This window comes from Chaetodon trifascialis, chromosome 16 (assembly GCF_039877785.1).
Source record: "Chaetodon trifascialis isolate fChaTrf1 chromosome 16, fChaTrf1.hap1, whole genome shotgun sequence".
In the NCBI taxonomy this organism is placed as follows: Eukaryota; Metazoa; Chordata; class Actinopteri; order Chaetodontiformes; family Chaetodontidae; genus Chaetodon; species Chaetodon trifascialis.
The window spans coordinates 7,822,319-7,839,263 of record NC_092071.1 but is presented as its reverse complement, the minus strand read 5'-3'; the positions used below and the strand labels follow the sequence as shown (position 1 = coordinate 7,839,263).

The 16,945-nt window shown below is 45.2% G+C and overlaps 2 protein-coding genes across 2 annotated transcripts in view; one reads left to right on the top strand and one right to left on the bottom strand.

Annotated features, from left to right (window-relative positions):
- sh3pxd2b (SH3 and PX domains 2B) overlaps positions 1-3,224 on the top strand; it is a 66,379-nt gene extending 63,155 nt beyond the window's left edge. The window contains exons 16-17 of the mRNA XM_070983761.1: positions 1,348-1,497; positions 3,123-3,224. Of these exons, the coding sequence (XP_070839862.1) occupies positions 1,348-1,448 (101 nt within the window). The 3' untranslated portion in view covers positions 1,449-1,497; positions 3,123-3,224. The remainder of the gene's footprint in view (positions 1-1,347; positions 1,498-3,122) is intronic.
- Positions 1-15,624, bottom strand: part of stk10 (serine/threonine kinase 10) — a 39,295-nt gene extending 23,671 nt beyond the window's left edge. The window contains exons 1-2 of the mRNA XM_070983765.1: positions 15,237-15,624; positions 3,545-3,709 (exon numbers count right to left, since the gene is read on the bottom strand). Coding sequence (XP_070839866.1) covers positions 3,545-3,709; positions 15,237-15,395 — 324 coding nt within the window. The 5' untranslated portion in view covers positions 15,396-15,624. The remainder of the gene's footprint in view (positions 1-3,544; positions 3,710-15,236) is intronic.
- Between the last annotated feature and the right edge of the window lie 1,321 nt (positions 15,625-16,945).

The following is a 16,945-nucleotide window of genomic DNA, read 5'->3' as shown; positions in this document are numbered from 1 at the left end:
GGAGTACATTCACAGGATCGTGAACCAAGTGGCGCAGTGCTAAACATGCAGCACTTCTCAGGGGTATAAGTAGCAGCATCTTTGCCAAACTGACCAAACAGTCAGCGTATCACATGCCACCTGTTTGGAGAAGCCAGCATTTCAGTTTTAACAGGAAATAAGAGAACTATCTATCTAAATAATGTCTCTTTTTTGAGCACCTCTTTTATCCTTTTAATCCAAGATAAACCAAATTGGACGCAGCCTACAAAATCCACAAAGCTTTAAAATAAATGGAGCAGTGACATCGCTGACATCGCAGTGTTCCCGTACTTTCACAGTGATTTCCCACCTCACTTTGTCCGGAGTCGAAAGGCTATTTGCCTGCTTAGAAACTGCAAGACGGAAAAGAGAAAGAAATAAGGCCGCATAAAACCTGAACCACAGACGCACTGTTACACCGTGTCACTCTTTGAACATGACTGTGTCTCTTAGGTGGCGCCAACAAAGGCACAACATGCTGACGCCTATCAATTCGCTTTCCAGTGTCATCAAAGACCTCCTAGCAACCACAGCCGGTGCAATGATGGTGACCTCACTGCACGCAAATAATGCCGACTACATAACAACCAGACAATCCAAAAATATAAAACGTCGAAGCAACATGACTTCACAGCCGGGGCTGAATCTTCTCGTCCTTCTTTGCCAGACTACAGGCTCTGGGTACAACATGCACACACACAGAAATAAAATACTCATGGGAATGCTCAAAACTCTGTGACCTGTTGCTTCCTCTGTAAGATCACACTGCATTTAACGGGTTAAACCAAAATATCCCATCTTAAAACCAGAAACAGTGTATTCTTAATTTTGGTCTAGAAAAGCTGCAGTTGTTGTTGTTGTTGATATTCTATATTTATGGTGGAGGTGATAAACAGGTCTATTAATCAGAACATGCAATAAGTCAAGGAAGGGGCAGTTTTGAGGGTGGAGGAGGCAAAAGGAAACAAGTTCCACTGATGCTGATGGCAGCGATTGATGAGGACGCTTAGAGTTCCCTTGAAAAAAGGTGCATCAGCTTCTGTAACCTCCACCGGGCTTTGAAGGGATGATTGGAACAACCCTTTAAACAGGCAGGCTGTTTAATGCCTTTCTTTTTCCTTTTCCTCCTCCCTTCTTTCTCTTCGTTCGCTCTCCTCGGTGTGCCGATGTCAGCAGTCCCGTCCCCATGTTAAAGGCCCTCTTTTTCTCACGCTGTGGGCCTGGCTGCCCCGCCGTAGCCTCAAGACCAGATTGTTCCTGGAAGCGAACAAACAGCCCTTCTCTTGCTGTCTCTCTTTCTTCCTCTATCCCTCTCTTGCCCCGCAGAGAGCAGAACGGGTGGGTCGGCACTGGAATGCATCACCTCACCCCTGCCCAGTCCACCAAACCGGAGGTTACTGAGGCCTGACCGCCAACCACCGGGCTAATTGTTGAGATCCTGAGGCTGAGGCTGGTGCATACACTCAAAGCAAAGAGGTGCAGGGCTTGTTCACTGTTGTATATAATTACTCTACTGCCGGTCAGATGCTCGTATGTCCATTTTGGCTGTGAGTTTCTATACTAACCCAGAAAAAGATGGCTGCTCTTAAAATAGAGGCTGAACAAGAGACTGAGAGTAGCTTGGTAGTGAGACAGTAAAGTGAAAGCTGACTGAAGACACACTCGCAGGAAGCATGTGGTTTGAATACAGCAGGAGGAGATGTTTGTATATGAGACTTATCAGCACAAACTAACACCGTGTCACAGTCCGGCTTTGACTGATGGGAGCGTTCACCTTCCACGCTCAGGAATTTCAGCTATGGTCAACCATGACTGGCTCTGCTGTGATGTGGCAAAGCTGGGCACCACACAAATGCAACAACCTGCAGAAACTGTTTAAACCTGACGAGCTGATCCCGTTTGATCAGTTTAAACCTCTTTTCATAGACAGAGAGCAGTGTGAATGTGTCTCTATATAGCAGACTTTATTGGTGGTGGCGGGGTCTGCCGTTCCTGTGCAGGATTCAGATTCTTTAACACTAACATTCATGTAGTCCAGTGTAATTTTATCTCATTGATAACAGACTTATTGTTTAATGTTTGCTCTTTGAACACTGTACTGTAATAGCTGAGCTCGGTAAGTTGGTGCTTATGCAAACTGAACATCCTACTGCCACTACTTCACATTAAAAGTGCTCAACAGGTGAGACGTGAGGTAACCTGCTGGGGCGCATCAGACTGCGCTGTGCTCAGCATGAAATCAGATCACGGCTGTTCAATATAGTTGACCAACTTTCTTTTTATCAAACCAAGGCGAGCTTGTTTGGCTGAGCTGTAAACAGACACACCAGTTGCTCTACTGTTGCATCTTTGTCACAGCAGCTGCTCAGCGAGTGTTTACTGTAGTATTAAATTGCACTTGCTGTTACCACAGTAACCACGGGTGTTGCCAAATCAGCCAGGACTGAAATTGAAAGAATTTCAACTGAACAATGTGCTTAACAATTACCAATTGTTCAGATAATTGATGACAGAAAGGCCACTGGAAAACAAAAGACAATGAATGTGTCTCATTCACTCACTCTTAAGTACATTTCTGCATAAAAATACACTCAAGATAAATCCAAACTTTAAATCTTAAGTTTATAATAACATAACAAGTGGAGAGGTAAAAAAAAACACAACTATCTTTAGTCTTAACGCTGCCTTGTAATTCCTCAGATATTCAAGGTCGTGCCCCAGCATGAGGTCACTATTATTTTCCTTGGCCAGACAGACAGAGAGATTACAGAGGGAGGTGAAAAGTTTACACTTGACCCAGTGAGCCAGAGTGGAGAGGAAAAGTAAGTGGAGAGCAGAAAACACCAAACTGAAATTGATCCTGGTTCTTGCAGTAACATCAGGATGAGGACTGGGGCATTTCTGATGCATTATGTCACCCTGGGGGGGTTTGTGTCATCCCCATTTAGGCAATCCACTCTTCTTCTCTTTATTTTTCAACAGAGTTTTCATATGTGGGAGAAATATACTCGGGATGAGATACTGTTGCAATGAAATAACAACATCCCATGAGCCCGCCAACACTAGATGGTTAAAAGGTCTGTTTTTCCACTTCCCCGCAGATTTGTGTGTTGTGGCTCTGTTTGGAAAGGCCGCAAAGAAAACTCGGTGGATGGACGCTGAGGCCGCAGTGAAAACAGTACGTCTTGTGAGGAAGGTAACAGCGTGGACAGCAGATACTGTAAGGTGCTTTAGGTACATTGTGCACCAGTCTAATGCAGTAGCAGCCCTCATCACGGTGATCCCATGCAGCAGCAGCAGCTTACTGTCCGTCTGTTCATTGAAATCAAATGTGTGAGCTTTGCACAAAACCTGAAGTAATGTTCACTGGTGGATCACTTCTACCTTTGTTTCTCCAGTGCTAAAATGCGCACACAAAACCACACAAACAAACAAACACACAAAACCAAAAGAGAGACGGGCTGTCAAGTCTGTGGTTTACGCTTAAAGCTGGTTGTCTCGACCAGATGCCTGTGTCACCTACCCACAGTTTGTTGTCATGGTAAAATGCATCAAGCAGCTTGACAATGTAGCGGTGATCACATTTAGCCAGGATGTCAATCTCGACCATGTAGTCCTCCAGCTCCTCTTCACATTTCGTCTCGATCTGCTTGGCGGCAGCCAGAGCTCCCGTCTCTTTGTTCCTGACCTGAAAAACAGAGAAAAAGAGGAATATTAAATTCAGCACGGATGAGTAATGGCAGGCCTCAAACCTATAAACTCAAGAGTTTCACTTCTCCAGAGAGAGCATGTTTCAACCACTCAAACGTCCACAGAAAATATTAACAATGGGGGAGATACAGGGTGTGGCTGCACGATGTTAAGAGGGTGCACAGAAACACACTGTTGCTGTATGCCAGAAGAAAAAAAGTAAATGAAACTAGCTTTTCTGTGCTTCCACGTGCCTATCAGCCGGACTCTCCTGACATAGCTGCAGCCAAAGAGAATCCAAAACGTCAAAAAAAAAAAAAAAAAACACGGGCCAGCAATTAAAATGTTGACTAACTAACATTTAGGGACAAAACAGGAAACTCCACACCCTCCTTGAGCAACTGGGGGAAAGGAGGAACCACAAAAACCAACAAGTGTCCGTGTGGCTAAACTAAGACAGACGCATAGATGTAGAATTCCTAGAATTTCTGAGTAACAAAGGGAAGTGAATGTAAACATGAGCAGATTGTTCGCGGCCTTTCTGAAAAGCATCAAACAAGCGAACCGTGGGGTGACTCAGGGTGACGCGCAAGGCGTCCGACACATGATGTTCAGCCTTCGCTAAGAGACAGAATGTTGTGAATGCTGACTGATGGGATTCTGTGGGTGAACTCGACATTAATGTGCGCCTGCAGACAGAACCACAAGTTCAGCGCTGCAAGAGGCGAGCACGAGGCGAGACTTAAAATAGAGACGAAAACAAGAGGCGAACGCTGGCGATCCATGCTGCGCCGTTTGTCAAGAACCTCCAATGCTAATTTTTCAGACAGTTACACAGTTGCACCTGTGCGGAGGCGATCCCACTGTGCACATGTGTATTTACATCCACCCACTGACCTGCAGAAACACGGCAGACTAAACAGCCTGGTGGGGTCTGATGCCTCCACGCTTTACAGGGGCTGTGGGAAAACATCTGAATAAACAGAGCAGGCTCACAGCAAAACACACTCTCATACTTATCTCAGTTTGCCGTGTGTGTGTGTGTGTGTGTGTGTGTGTGTGTGTGTGTGTGTGTGAGCTTGTGTTTGTCAAACAGAGCTCTGGAGAAGCCGTGCTGCCCCCACCAGACTAACCCACAGTGTGAGTCAACAGGACGTCTCCTCCCGCCATCAACCCATCAATCAGTTTGTTAACAAGCCAAGACATCAGACACTTTCACTTCTCTGCTAACATCCCAGCTCCTCGCTACTCGCCCCCCTCCCCGCACCAAAACCGGCAGCCTCAACAAACTCGCCGCCTTTGGCCTGATTTCCAGTAGAAGACCTACTTGCATATATGCACCTGTGTGCACAACGCACAACACCAGACTACAGCTTCATCTTTGATGGTTTCATCTGGTGCCTTATCGTCCCGCTGCAGAGGAAGAGGCAGAGTGACACATGCAATTACACCAACCCACACAGACACAACAAGAGAGAGAGTCACCTCCAGTTTGAGAGTAGCAAAGCAAAGCTAACAGGACATTAGCAAAGTCTGTCAACTCCTCTGATTCTCTTAGATAAACACGACACCGACTTCAGCACTGCACTTCTGTAACACTGCCGAACAAAAGGAGAAGAATCAAAATGAACTGACTGGATTCATTCTTCATGTTACCCACAATGCAGCTCAACCGCCAACAGTTCAAGTCAGAAATGCTAGTAGCGACTAATGCAGCCTCAAGCCGCTAACCTGAGGCAGAGATGAGGAGTGGGCTTTCTAACTCCACACGTCCAGATTTTTTTCAGTTTCAAACTTCTAGTCTTCACCGCCAGCTGACACTAAGTCAAGTGACATCACTCGAGGCGATTCATTGGACTTAACGCATCCCCCCCTGGAGCCACAAAAAGGTAATGTTAGACTGTGCTGACCTCTCTACTAAACAAATGTCCTCCTAAGCATAACAAGGGCATTCTCTCTCACACACACACACACACACACACACACACACACACACACACACACACACACACACACACACACACACACACACACACACACACACACACACACACACACACACACACACACACACACACACACACACACACACACACACACACACACACACACACACACACATACACACACCTTACATCTCAGTGGGAACAAGGCTGAGGAATGCACCTCTGGCCTTCAGATGGTTGAGGGAGCAGACAAAGAAGGTGGACTGAAAGAACTGAGCCTCGTGCATTAATGTGCAGCAGGGCGTGCACGAGGGTCCTCAAGTACAGTGCGCAAACATGCGTGCACACCTTACCAAATGTACACACCACACAGAGAGGAAATCATACTGAAACGCCTCATTGTGTCTCACATGGGACCCCCTGACTTCCCTCGAGCTAGTGTGACATCAACGCACAGGCGTGTGTAGATGTTTGAAATGAGGAAATAATTGCAGGAGGAGGCGTCATCCTTTCACACACTTTAATCTCAGCGACCTTCAAAGAGCAGCAGCTGCCTCTCCCATCAAACACAAATTCCCGTCTGACTGACTGACATCTTCACTTGATTTACAGTCGGCTCCGTCAGACTGGTGACATTTAAGGTTAACTCCTTTGGCAGAAACGCTTTCTACCATTGCTGTTGGTTTAGAGTTTGCTGCCCACCTTACTTCCCATCCTGACATGCTACATACCGTACAACATATATTACATACCGTTCATGTGCTGATTGCATCTTGTCAATACAATATGTAGCAAGTTCTGCACGACTAAAGAACACTGGACACACAAATGCATTGTTAAAAAGTGAATATATATGCATTCTTGTCTGACTTTGAAACCTGGAATCAATAATGCATCTTTGCAATGTCTTTCAGCAATTACAGGAGTTATGAAATTGTTTTTTGAATATATATACTTTATCTGTTAACACTGCATGGAGAGGGATGATGCATTTTCTGTGCTTTTAACATTATCGGATGCTGTAATTTGAAGCAAATGGTCCAAAAACAACTGTTACTGCCACACAAACCATCTGAGTAACACTGGAATTACACTTTTCAGAAGATACTCGTAAACATGCCTGCAAACCTGCACACAGAGGGGTGTTACTGGTAACTGCAGGTCACAGAGGAACCAACACACACACACACACACACACACACACACACACACACACACACACACACACACACACACACACACACACACACACACACACACACACACACACACACACACACACACACACACACACACACACACACACACACACACACACACACACACACCTTCAGACTGTCAACAACATGTTGCGCGGACCTGTCAGTCAAGTAAGTTGATTGGTTGAAACTCCAGTTTGGAGTAAAATAAGCAAACATACATACAGTGTAAGTATAAAGAAAGACCTCGGAGGGACCCCAGGGCACATTCGCCCACATGCAGCCCAGAGAGGCATAATTCAAGGTTTAAGGAGACAACACTAATCGTTACCAGTTGGCCCAGGAGGCACCTCCATCATTCTCAATTTGTTTACAAATGTCAAAATAAAGCGACGAGTAGACAAAAGAAAAAAAGAGGGAAACCTCAGTGAATTATTACATAATAACAGTTCACCACTGCAAGACTGAGGAATACAGTCAACTACACACTGCAGCTCCTGCAGCCACACCGAGGGAAAATAACGCTTCACTGACTCTTCATCGCCTCAAAACTCTCCTCCGGAGCAGAGCAACAGTCTTGGGCTTTGTTTGGGACTGGTTTCCATGGAGATCAGACGGACTCGTTTCTGCTAAATCTCGCAGCTCGTCTCATTAGACCTCTGCCCGGCCGTTTTCCTGTTCACCAGTGGCTTGGCTTTCATGTAGCCTAAGTGCAGATGGATTATCACAAGGACCCAACAGGGCAGAAATCTCGCTCTTCTATGGTTTGAACAAATTGCCAAAAAGGGCCAAAATATTCATGTCTTATTAGACCACATGCACTCTGCGACACAGACCAGTGGACGCACCGACTTCCACCTAAATGCCAAAATATTTTCTTCTATCCAGTCTAAATGAACACAATGGGAACACAAAAGCAGATCATATAGTAGTCCTAGTGCTGCTCTACGCCTAACAAAGCCCCTGAGGACACAATTACACACAATAGATTGCACAAAAAAAACAATGGGAGTCCATCAATGATTTGCTGATCGTTCATTTCACTGCAATTTGGACGGAAAAGTTAGAGAAACAAAAGGAGAGATTTGTACCTCCACCCTTATAAGTGATTACTTTGTTTGAGCAATTGAATTGAAACTTAATATATCTTTGAGTTGTGGACATAAAGGACATTTGAGGACATCATCTTGGGCTTTTATAGACGAAACAACTAAATGATCAGCTAAGAAAATAATCGCTAGTTGCAGCCGGAATCTGTTTCCCATTTTCTCCATTTTCATGTTACTTCTGTCAGTCGTCCTCCAGTTCTACTCCTCCATCTCCTCAAGTATGATCTAACTTTTTGAACATCCTGCATGTTGTTTTTCCTGTTTTTAATCCTCTTACTGTAGCGTATGTGCAGCACACCTCCCCACCCTCCTCCCTCATGATTCACTGTCTGCCACACTCTCCAGCTTTTGTCTCCCTCACAAAATGTGTCTGTCATCCCTGCCTGTATACCTCCCCCCATCTGTCCCGTATATTTATCCATCTGTTTTCACCACCACTGTGTCCGAAGGCCACAATGCATGACCGAGAGGCACGCCGGCTGCTCGAGAGGAGCTTCGGAGAAGGCAAAGATGCAAACGCAGATGTTACAGCCTCATGCGTTGGTATACAAACATACTGTACTGCATGTACATGTAGGCTAAGTAAACACATGATTAAAAGCACACACTCCCGGCCTGGTGTGTGTTTATCTGTTAGCATTCAGGCACGGTCTTTTCAAAATGAATCAAGCTGGGAATAATAACGTTTAATTCTGTGCCTGTGTTGACGAAGGTATTAATGATTACTGTGGGCGTGCTGGCTTAAAAGCACAGTGCTGGCCCACGCTCAAAATGGAAATGAAGCCCACGGTGAGTTACAAGCGTGAAAATAACCTAAAAAGCAACTTTTACCATCAACTCCTTCACATTTTTACAGCACAATTATGAGCCTTTGTGCATTTAGACTACTGGCTGAAAAGAATGAGGAATAATTAATCAAAGTGTCAGAGGCCCAGATGGTCCCCCTGTAACCGGCGACACAGAGAACTTTCCCTGAGGTCAATCACCTCCAGGTTGAATGAACATACCACATGTTGACGTGAATTTTCAGCGTGTATTCTGCGTTAGAGTCTTTACTAACACACACACGGCTCCCTCCAGGGGAATGTGTGTGTGTGTTAGACCTTTGCCCCTTCATAAACCTGTAACCCAGCCCTCCTCTGAAGGCTCCCCGCCATGTGTCTGTGAACAGGAATGTGGTTCTCAGCTCCTACATAATGACGGCAGCTAATAAAAGCTCACCTCTGACAGAGTGGAGTGGAGGTGATGATCTCTCATTCAGACCAACAAGGCCCACGAGCAAAGTGTGATAAACAGCCGCATGTAGGCTGATGATTTGTTTCAGAGCAGAAGTTGGACGAAGACATGAGACAAGTTGTGTCAGAGAACAAACTTTTAGAGTAAATCTTTGTCAAGTTTCAGGACCCGAGGGCATAATTTCCCCTGGGAATGGAGGGATGATGCTACATGCTGCCCTCAGTTTTACAGTTTGGTTGATTCATTCATAAAAAAAAGACTTAAATATGATAAAAAAAAAAAAATTGAATTTCTCATCAGAGTCACCTAGAGAGTAGCTTTTCTGCCCTGGATTTTGCCTCTCAGGCAAAGTACACACTGCTCTACCTTCTTGGCAGAGGTTGTTGGGGCTGTGTGCAGCTTGCCAGGAAGACGGCTGACATGGAAAATTAAGAAAATCGCATTCATATGACTTACACCCTTGCTAATACCAACACTTCTTGATTGGATCACCATGTTTTTCTACAGCAAGGCCCATTCACTTCTATGACTTTATGCAAAAAACACAAACGTAACAGTGTAAAATGTATCATGAAAAGTCCTTTTTCCCATGTAAACTTTAACACCGGGGGTAGCAAATCATGCATTCATGCCTGTGCACAGGTTGTTAAACATGGATGTGATAATATCTTTATGGAGAGGTTGTGAGAAGCAGCCTTGACTGCAGTCACTATTAATTCTGTTCATGGATGGGCCTGATCTGGGGTCTGTTTTTGATGCTTAGGGTTGTAAATGATCTTGATTCACAATATCTACTGTGCAGGAAAGTGACTAAAACACTCTTTCAAGGCTGCAAAGCAGGGACTTGCTTTATCATCACTAACCCCAGCCTTAAAGAGACAAAGTAATGCAGGTATCTGTTTTCCAGAAAATGCCAATATTTTAAAATGCTAATGACTCTGGCGGACGAAAGGCACTCACATTTAAGTCTGCCACATTTTCTTCTATCAACTGTCTTACAGAACCTGCTGACTGCATGAAAGCAGGATTTTATGCACTCACATAATCCACCTGGGCGTGTTCAAACTAAAACACCCCCAGATGGAGCAATGACTCTTTTCAGGATGTGAAAGTTTTGATCAACATCGCAAAATGTTCCACATTCAAAACCTTGAGGTCATCAAAGGCTCGAGCACAAAGCAGGTCAGTGAGGCGGGAAATCACGTTATGCCACAGAGAGCCTTCAATCATTCATACTCATGCAAAGCCTCGAACAACATCTCAAAAGCATGAATCTTATGACGGACGAGCTGCACTTCCTGAATGCAGCATACAGGACAAAACAGAAGCAACAACAGATTGGAGAACAGATTGGAGGGTGCTGCTCAAACCAAGCCCGGACAGGTGTTGCAACATGCCAGTATTTAGAGGAACTCTATCAGAACTGATCTGAAATAGCTTGAAATGCACATTTGTGATGCACTTAACTGTTAACACCCAAGAAAGAAAAGTGAAACAAAAATACCAAGACATACAACACACCACACTTTACTGCACATCCAAGTCTCAGAGAGCAAGCAAAGGTATGTGGCTACAAGTGTGACGTTCTGCTTTCGTGAGAACGGACTCCACGAGACTAAAAATCAGCGTCATAAATTCTCAATAAAGTCCTCGACCTCCAGCTCGTCACTGATCCATAACTGCCAGCAGTTAAAGGACGTACTGAGGAGGCTTTTCTGTAACAGTGTCATCACGACGGACGAAGGTGACTCCCAGCATGCTGAGCCGACACCCACCCAGCAGAGCTCTTATCAGCCGCCGTGGGCCCAGCTGGTCCCTGAGATTAGACCCAGAGTTCCCAACTAGCGTCTCAGTGAAGGCACTTCAACATACGTCTTTGTGGCACCGCCATAATCTAAATTAAGACGGTAGCATTTCACACACAACCCTTGTGGCTTTTCTGCGCAAAGAGGATGTTGCAACCTGTGACCCCCCTCCCCCCTCCCCGATGACACCCAGTGTGTTTTTCTTTCACTTAACTGAAGAGGATAATCATGCTTGAAGTGATTTTTCCATAAGCCTTTCACTTGCGTTCCACCATCTGTCATTGCAAGTCAGACCAGCACGACGCATGTCCTATTTTGTGCCACAAAGCAATACAGTTGTCCTTCAACATCTGTCCCGGAACTGTCTTCACAAGCCCAATTACCCAGACCTGTTCTGGAATTACACATTATTCAAACCTAATGTGCATAAATTAACTTTCAAAAAACAAATTCTGGTGCCAAAATGGATTACAGATTTCCAAAAAGGCCCCAGGGACAATTCTGTCCTTTCCTTGGCTGAAGGACAATCAGACCCGTTAGGCCCAACCTGATCATACCCAACAGTTCTGAATGACTTAACTCTGTTAAAAGGAGAAAGAGACTGGGCCTTAAACCCACGTTGTATCTAAAGACACTCACAGTCCACACTCTTTGACTCCAATAAGTCCAAAACCAAAAGAAATTGTGCTCATTAAAGTGTTTTCCCATTTTTGACATGAGCCACATTGTTCAAGTGAAATTGTACTTGAACACATCTCTATTAAAAGTACTACAATACTTATTAAGGACAGGGCTAAATCCAGAGTAGCACACCGACCGGGATAAGATGCATTGCGGTTTTCATCGCGCAGTGAGAATCTGATGGAGCGTAACCTCACAGCCTGCGCGTGCCCATGGAAACACTTCACCAGCGGCAGCAGGGCAACGCACTCAGCGGCACGTGGCCCGTTAATTAGCGAGGGGAGCCATACAACTCCTCTGTTTCATGCTTCAGTTGCAGCCGCACATCTTCACGCACACGCTCTTTCCAACAAGAGCAAGCATGCATAGGCAGACTGCACAGAAAACAACCTGTGACACACTGGGTGGACACGAAGTGAGACAGTCTCCTGTCATTTAAGCAGAGAGGTTTAAGTGGTTATGGCGAGAATAAAACCCAGAGAGAGAGAGAGAGAGAGAGAGAGAGAGAGAGAGAGAGAGAGAGAGAGAGAGAGAGAGAGAGAGAGAGAGAGAGAGAGAGAGAGAGAGAGAGAGACATCCTACTGTGGTATTTTGTTATTTGAGGTCTATATAAAATGGTACAACTTTTCGAGCAGGATGTTAAGAATGGGGCATCAAACATGGGACAATTAAATGAAACTTTTAGATTTAAATCTAAAAGTACGACAAACTGCACTTCAAAAACACTAATCGACCATAGACTAATAGACTCAGATGAGACGCGAATAAACACTAGACCATTTGTTGGTCCATGAGAAGAGTGCTAAATATGTTCCTTTAACTGGGTCCAAGGGTAAAGCTATTAGTCCAGGGCTGGACCAATCAGAGAGTGCCAGGATGCAGCAAAAACGGCAAACAACTCTGCTAAAAGCACAGTCTTCATGTCCCCACGTTTAACTGCTGTATGACACTGTCTCACTGATGGCGGACAGCGATACCGTAACGGCGTGACACAGAAAACTTGAGAATGTCAACACCAGCGTGTTTGTGCACACGTGTCTCCTTCAGTGTGGCTCTGACAGCACGAACCTGCAAATGAACACTCTGCATCGGCTTTGTTTATTTTGTCAAATTGTGTGCTTCAGCCGCCTGGTTAAACACGTCTGTAGGTTGGTTCTTTTTTTATACACAGGAACATAATGTCAACCGTGAATTACACTTCATGAACTTCTCATCTGAATTCTTAGTGAGTTAATTAAAAATGTATAAAACTTTCATGCAAATAAATGTGTTGAAAGTCTATGCAATATTTCACCAACAAAAAACAAGGGCAAAAATCAAAGGTTGGAAAAACAAATCTGGTCTTGGGCCAGAAAAGAAAAGCACAGTCGCGCCTGCAGGTAATTGCATTTTATGAGATCCTTCTTTGAAAGCGTTCCTGCGACACACACGAGCTTGATTTGTCCTCAACAGTCGCCTTAAGTAACAATGTGAGTTGTTATTCTCCCAGCGGTGACATTAACCTTTGGAGAGTCAGTTTGACAGGAGCACTCTGTACTCTCAACCAACAGCGCGCTCACACAGGTCTGTGCTCGATCTCAAAGACAGATGTTGGAAACAAAAGGAGCTGCCTGTGCAGCGCTGCTTGCCACGCACACACACACACACACACACACGACAAGAGCTCATCTTCTTATGAGGAGACGATCAGTATGCTCCTCTTCTGCCTGTCACACGTTCAAAACCAGCTTTTTCTATTTGACTCTCGCCTCCAACAGTCTGAAAAACAGCTGATTGAACTTGTGACGGAGATGTGGGGTCTCCTCCCCCTCACGCCTGCTCTATCAAACACTTTAACAACGGAAAACATGTGCGATTTGCCACTTGAGGCCTTTCACTCCCACGGACGAGCTGATTATTCTGAGGTTCGGGAGCTGTGAGAGGAAGCTGTCCCCTGACGGAGTCCCACCACTTCCTCTCTTGGCTGTCGTCTGCTCCCTCTCTGCCTGACAGATGCAGGTGTGGAGCTGTCCTCCTCCAGTTCTCTCAAGGAGAGGGAACAGAAGCCAACGAAGAGGCCTGACATTTGTATATGAAAGACATAGTTGGGAGGCATAACATTTCAGAAAGCTTGCCAGTTATTCAAGTGGGACTCAACACACCGATAAGCCAGAAATCAACCGAGCCTTCAGTTTGAACAACTCTGCAGCTGAAATCTGAGCGTCTGCATCTGCACTGTAAAAACAACTCCTGTATTTACCATAAGCGACTTCTAAGAGACGCCTTTAAACTTAAAGCACTTTGTGCTCAGCCAGTCGAAGCAAAATGAAAGCACTGTTTGTTTATACTGCGTTGTTTTCTCTGTGCTGTCCACAGGACGTCTCACATGCTCGCTCTGCTCAAAAGATACATTATAGGAGGACAACGTATGCAATGTTGGATTCAGACCTGTGGCTACATACTGTAAGCAAGGCTGGACTGATGAACTTTCAAAACTTCATCCTCCTACTGTATGTCTGCGCTCGATTCATTGCTCCACTGCGTGCGTACAGTGCTGTGCAGCAAAAGCAAAATACCTAAATAAGGTGGAGTCCTCTAAAAAGACTACATTTTCTGTTCGGTGCAGCCCTCTGGTAAGGCATCACTTCTTCCACTGAGGCCCCCGATGTGTCAAAGACTTTCACTGTGCTCCGCCGGGCAGTGCAGACACAGAGCGCCTGTGCCATGCTTCTCGGAGGGGACCGACCAGCGAACAGATCCAGATTAAATAACTCCACTGAGCCAAAAGTGCTGCTGAGGTTTGAGAGGAAAGGACAGAAGTAATGAAGAGGGCTTTCATTGTCACTGCGGCTGCTTCGCACTGGGTTGGAGGAGTCGGGTGGGTGACTGAGAACTCCTCTACACCTTCTGCACTGCAGATGTTTGCAGAAAATGAGATTTGGGTTGTCTCTTCTGCATGCGCTTCATGATTTAAAATTACAGCATGTTACTCCAGGAGGACACCAAAGTGAGAAAAATGAATGATTATCCCAAACTTTCATCCCCTGGTTGTGTTGCAAAACACTCCCATGGTACCCAAAGCTAGAGCATGTGACTACCTGAGTTTGATTTACAGGGGAACTCTGGAACAACGACATAGCTGAGACATTAGTCACAATCCCAACAATGGTGGGATGGTGAAGCGTCCACAGGTGATCTGAAGCGGTTCACACCTCTATTACAGGCTTAATTCTAAGAAAAGACGGATATATGAGGTGTGTTCATCACAATAGAGAGACTATAACTCACAATGGAAACTGATGGATGAGGTGTAGCTTATAATTGGCGATATTTCATCATGGTGTGGCAGAGGCAAGCTGATAATCTTTATGGGAGAACGTAAGAGTGACTGGGCATGGGAGGAGATGAGAGAGCAGCGTTTGAACCTTTACACTGTCCAAAGGTGTTAATGAACTTGGCAACAGGTGCGCAAATTACCAAAAAAGTTTGAGAGGATTAGGAACTATACGTAAATTGTTCACTACACTAGTATGGCCGCTTTGCGGGTGCCTCGATACTTTAAAATCTTACCTTGTAGACTTTCCCAAACGCGCCGTCGCCCAGCTCGCCAAGTATTTCCCATATGTCGTTCGGATTGATGTCCCGATGGACGTGCTCGTACTGCTTGACCTTCTTCTTGATTTCAAGAGTGGGCAGACGGAGTATTTTGCTGAATCTAGCGAGTGCCATTATTTACAATGCAAAGAAAATGCCAGGTATCAGAAGGCACTACGCGGAGAGCATTACGCACGCAGAGACGCGAAACCCGTGAAAAAAATAAAAACTTATCTGCCGATTTACCTATCCTCACTTTCTGCTTCTTCAAGAAAAGAAAAAGAAATCAGCTCTGATTCAAAGAAGTTATTCTACTCCGTCCATTTCAGCTCTGAAGGCTCTGCGCTCGTAATCCCATTCACAAACGGCGGTGAGTGCCGGACGCGCGGTGACCACCTGCCGCTGGAAACACGATGGAGTAGCCGCCTGCCTTCCTGTCTGTCAGGGCAACTTGTTGCTTCACACTGCTCGAAAACGCCCCACCTTGTTACTCAACAACCCTCCCGCTGCCGTCATGGAAATGTAGTTTCTTTGACGGAGCGCGTCGTCGTCAGTGTGGCGCTGATGAGGTGAAGAGGACTTCATGTCCGGGTTGGCGCTGGGCGGGTCCTCTGACATCTCCAACAGCTGTGCCATCAGCAACGCCGCTCAACTTCTGCTTTGACACTCATTCACACCCAGCTGCATCATCGCCATGTCTGATATTATTGATTATAGTTTGTTTTTTAGAGAGACTCAGCCTTTTTGGTGAGAGTTCATCAATAAAAATCTTTTGACGATCAGTAATTTTAAAATCAGGTTGTGGTTTTTTATTCTCTTATTGAAATTACACGCTGGCTCGGCTCTCTTGCTCCTCACCTGCACAGGCGGTGCTGTGGCGCCCTCTAGTGGCGCCTTCAGCTCGGTGAGCCACGAAGGAGACAAAGCGGTCAGAGCAGCAGCTGCACAGGATGAAGGTATTAGTGGAGCTGAAATGATTATCGATCAGCAAACAATCAACTGACACTTATTTGGAGGACTGAACTATCAAGCATTAATGCCAAACATGTTCTTCTTCTATCAGCTTTAAATTTACCATTTTAAATTGAATGTTTGGATATTAGGCTCTTTGTCAGACACTTTTCATTATTTTATAGAATAAACTGATAAATTCATTAATCAATGAAATAGCAGATGAAGCAATTATGGAAACATTTTGAAGCCCTATGGGATCACAAGGCTGCTGTCTGTGTGTTTGAATTATGTCTGCTGGGTCTACACTACATGCAGTTGCTCGTCTTTGGGCCGATCCACTGCTCTCTGTGCAAATGACTGTTGTCCTTAACATGAAACTCAAGTCTCGTTAACGCTGATCTACATTTCTACAATGCTGACACTGATGGAGGATGTACGCACCGGCAGCTCTGAGATATCCGTCAGTGAATGTCAGGTGACATCCTCCTTCATAATGCAGAAATCATTTCATAGTGAAACTCATTGACCTTCATTCACTTTACCATTGAGTCATTTTCGCTCTCAGTTCTAAGGAAAGATTAGCAAAACAATTAACTGCTGAGTTGGCGATTATGGACAGGAAGCTTGGTGGCAGAGGGGTGGTGTCACGCTTTGCTTTGAGCTGGAAAACATAATTTGGCATGTTGTGTTTCACCAGCAGCTCTACTGATTCAGGATAAAGGTTTAACCTC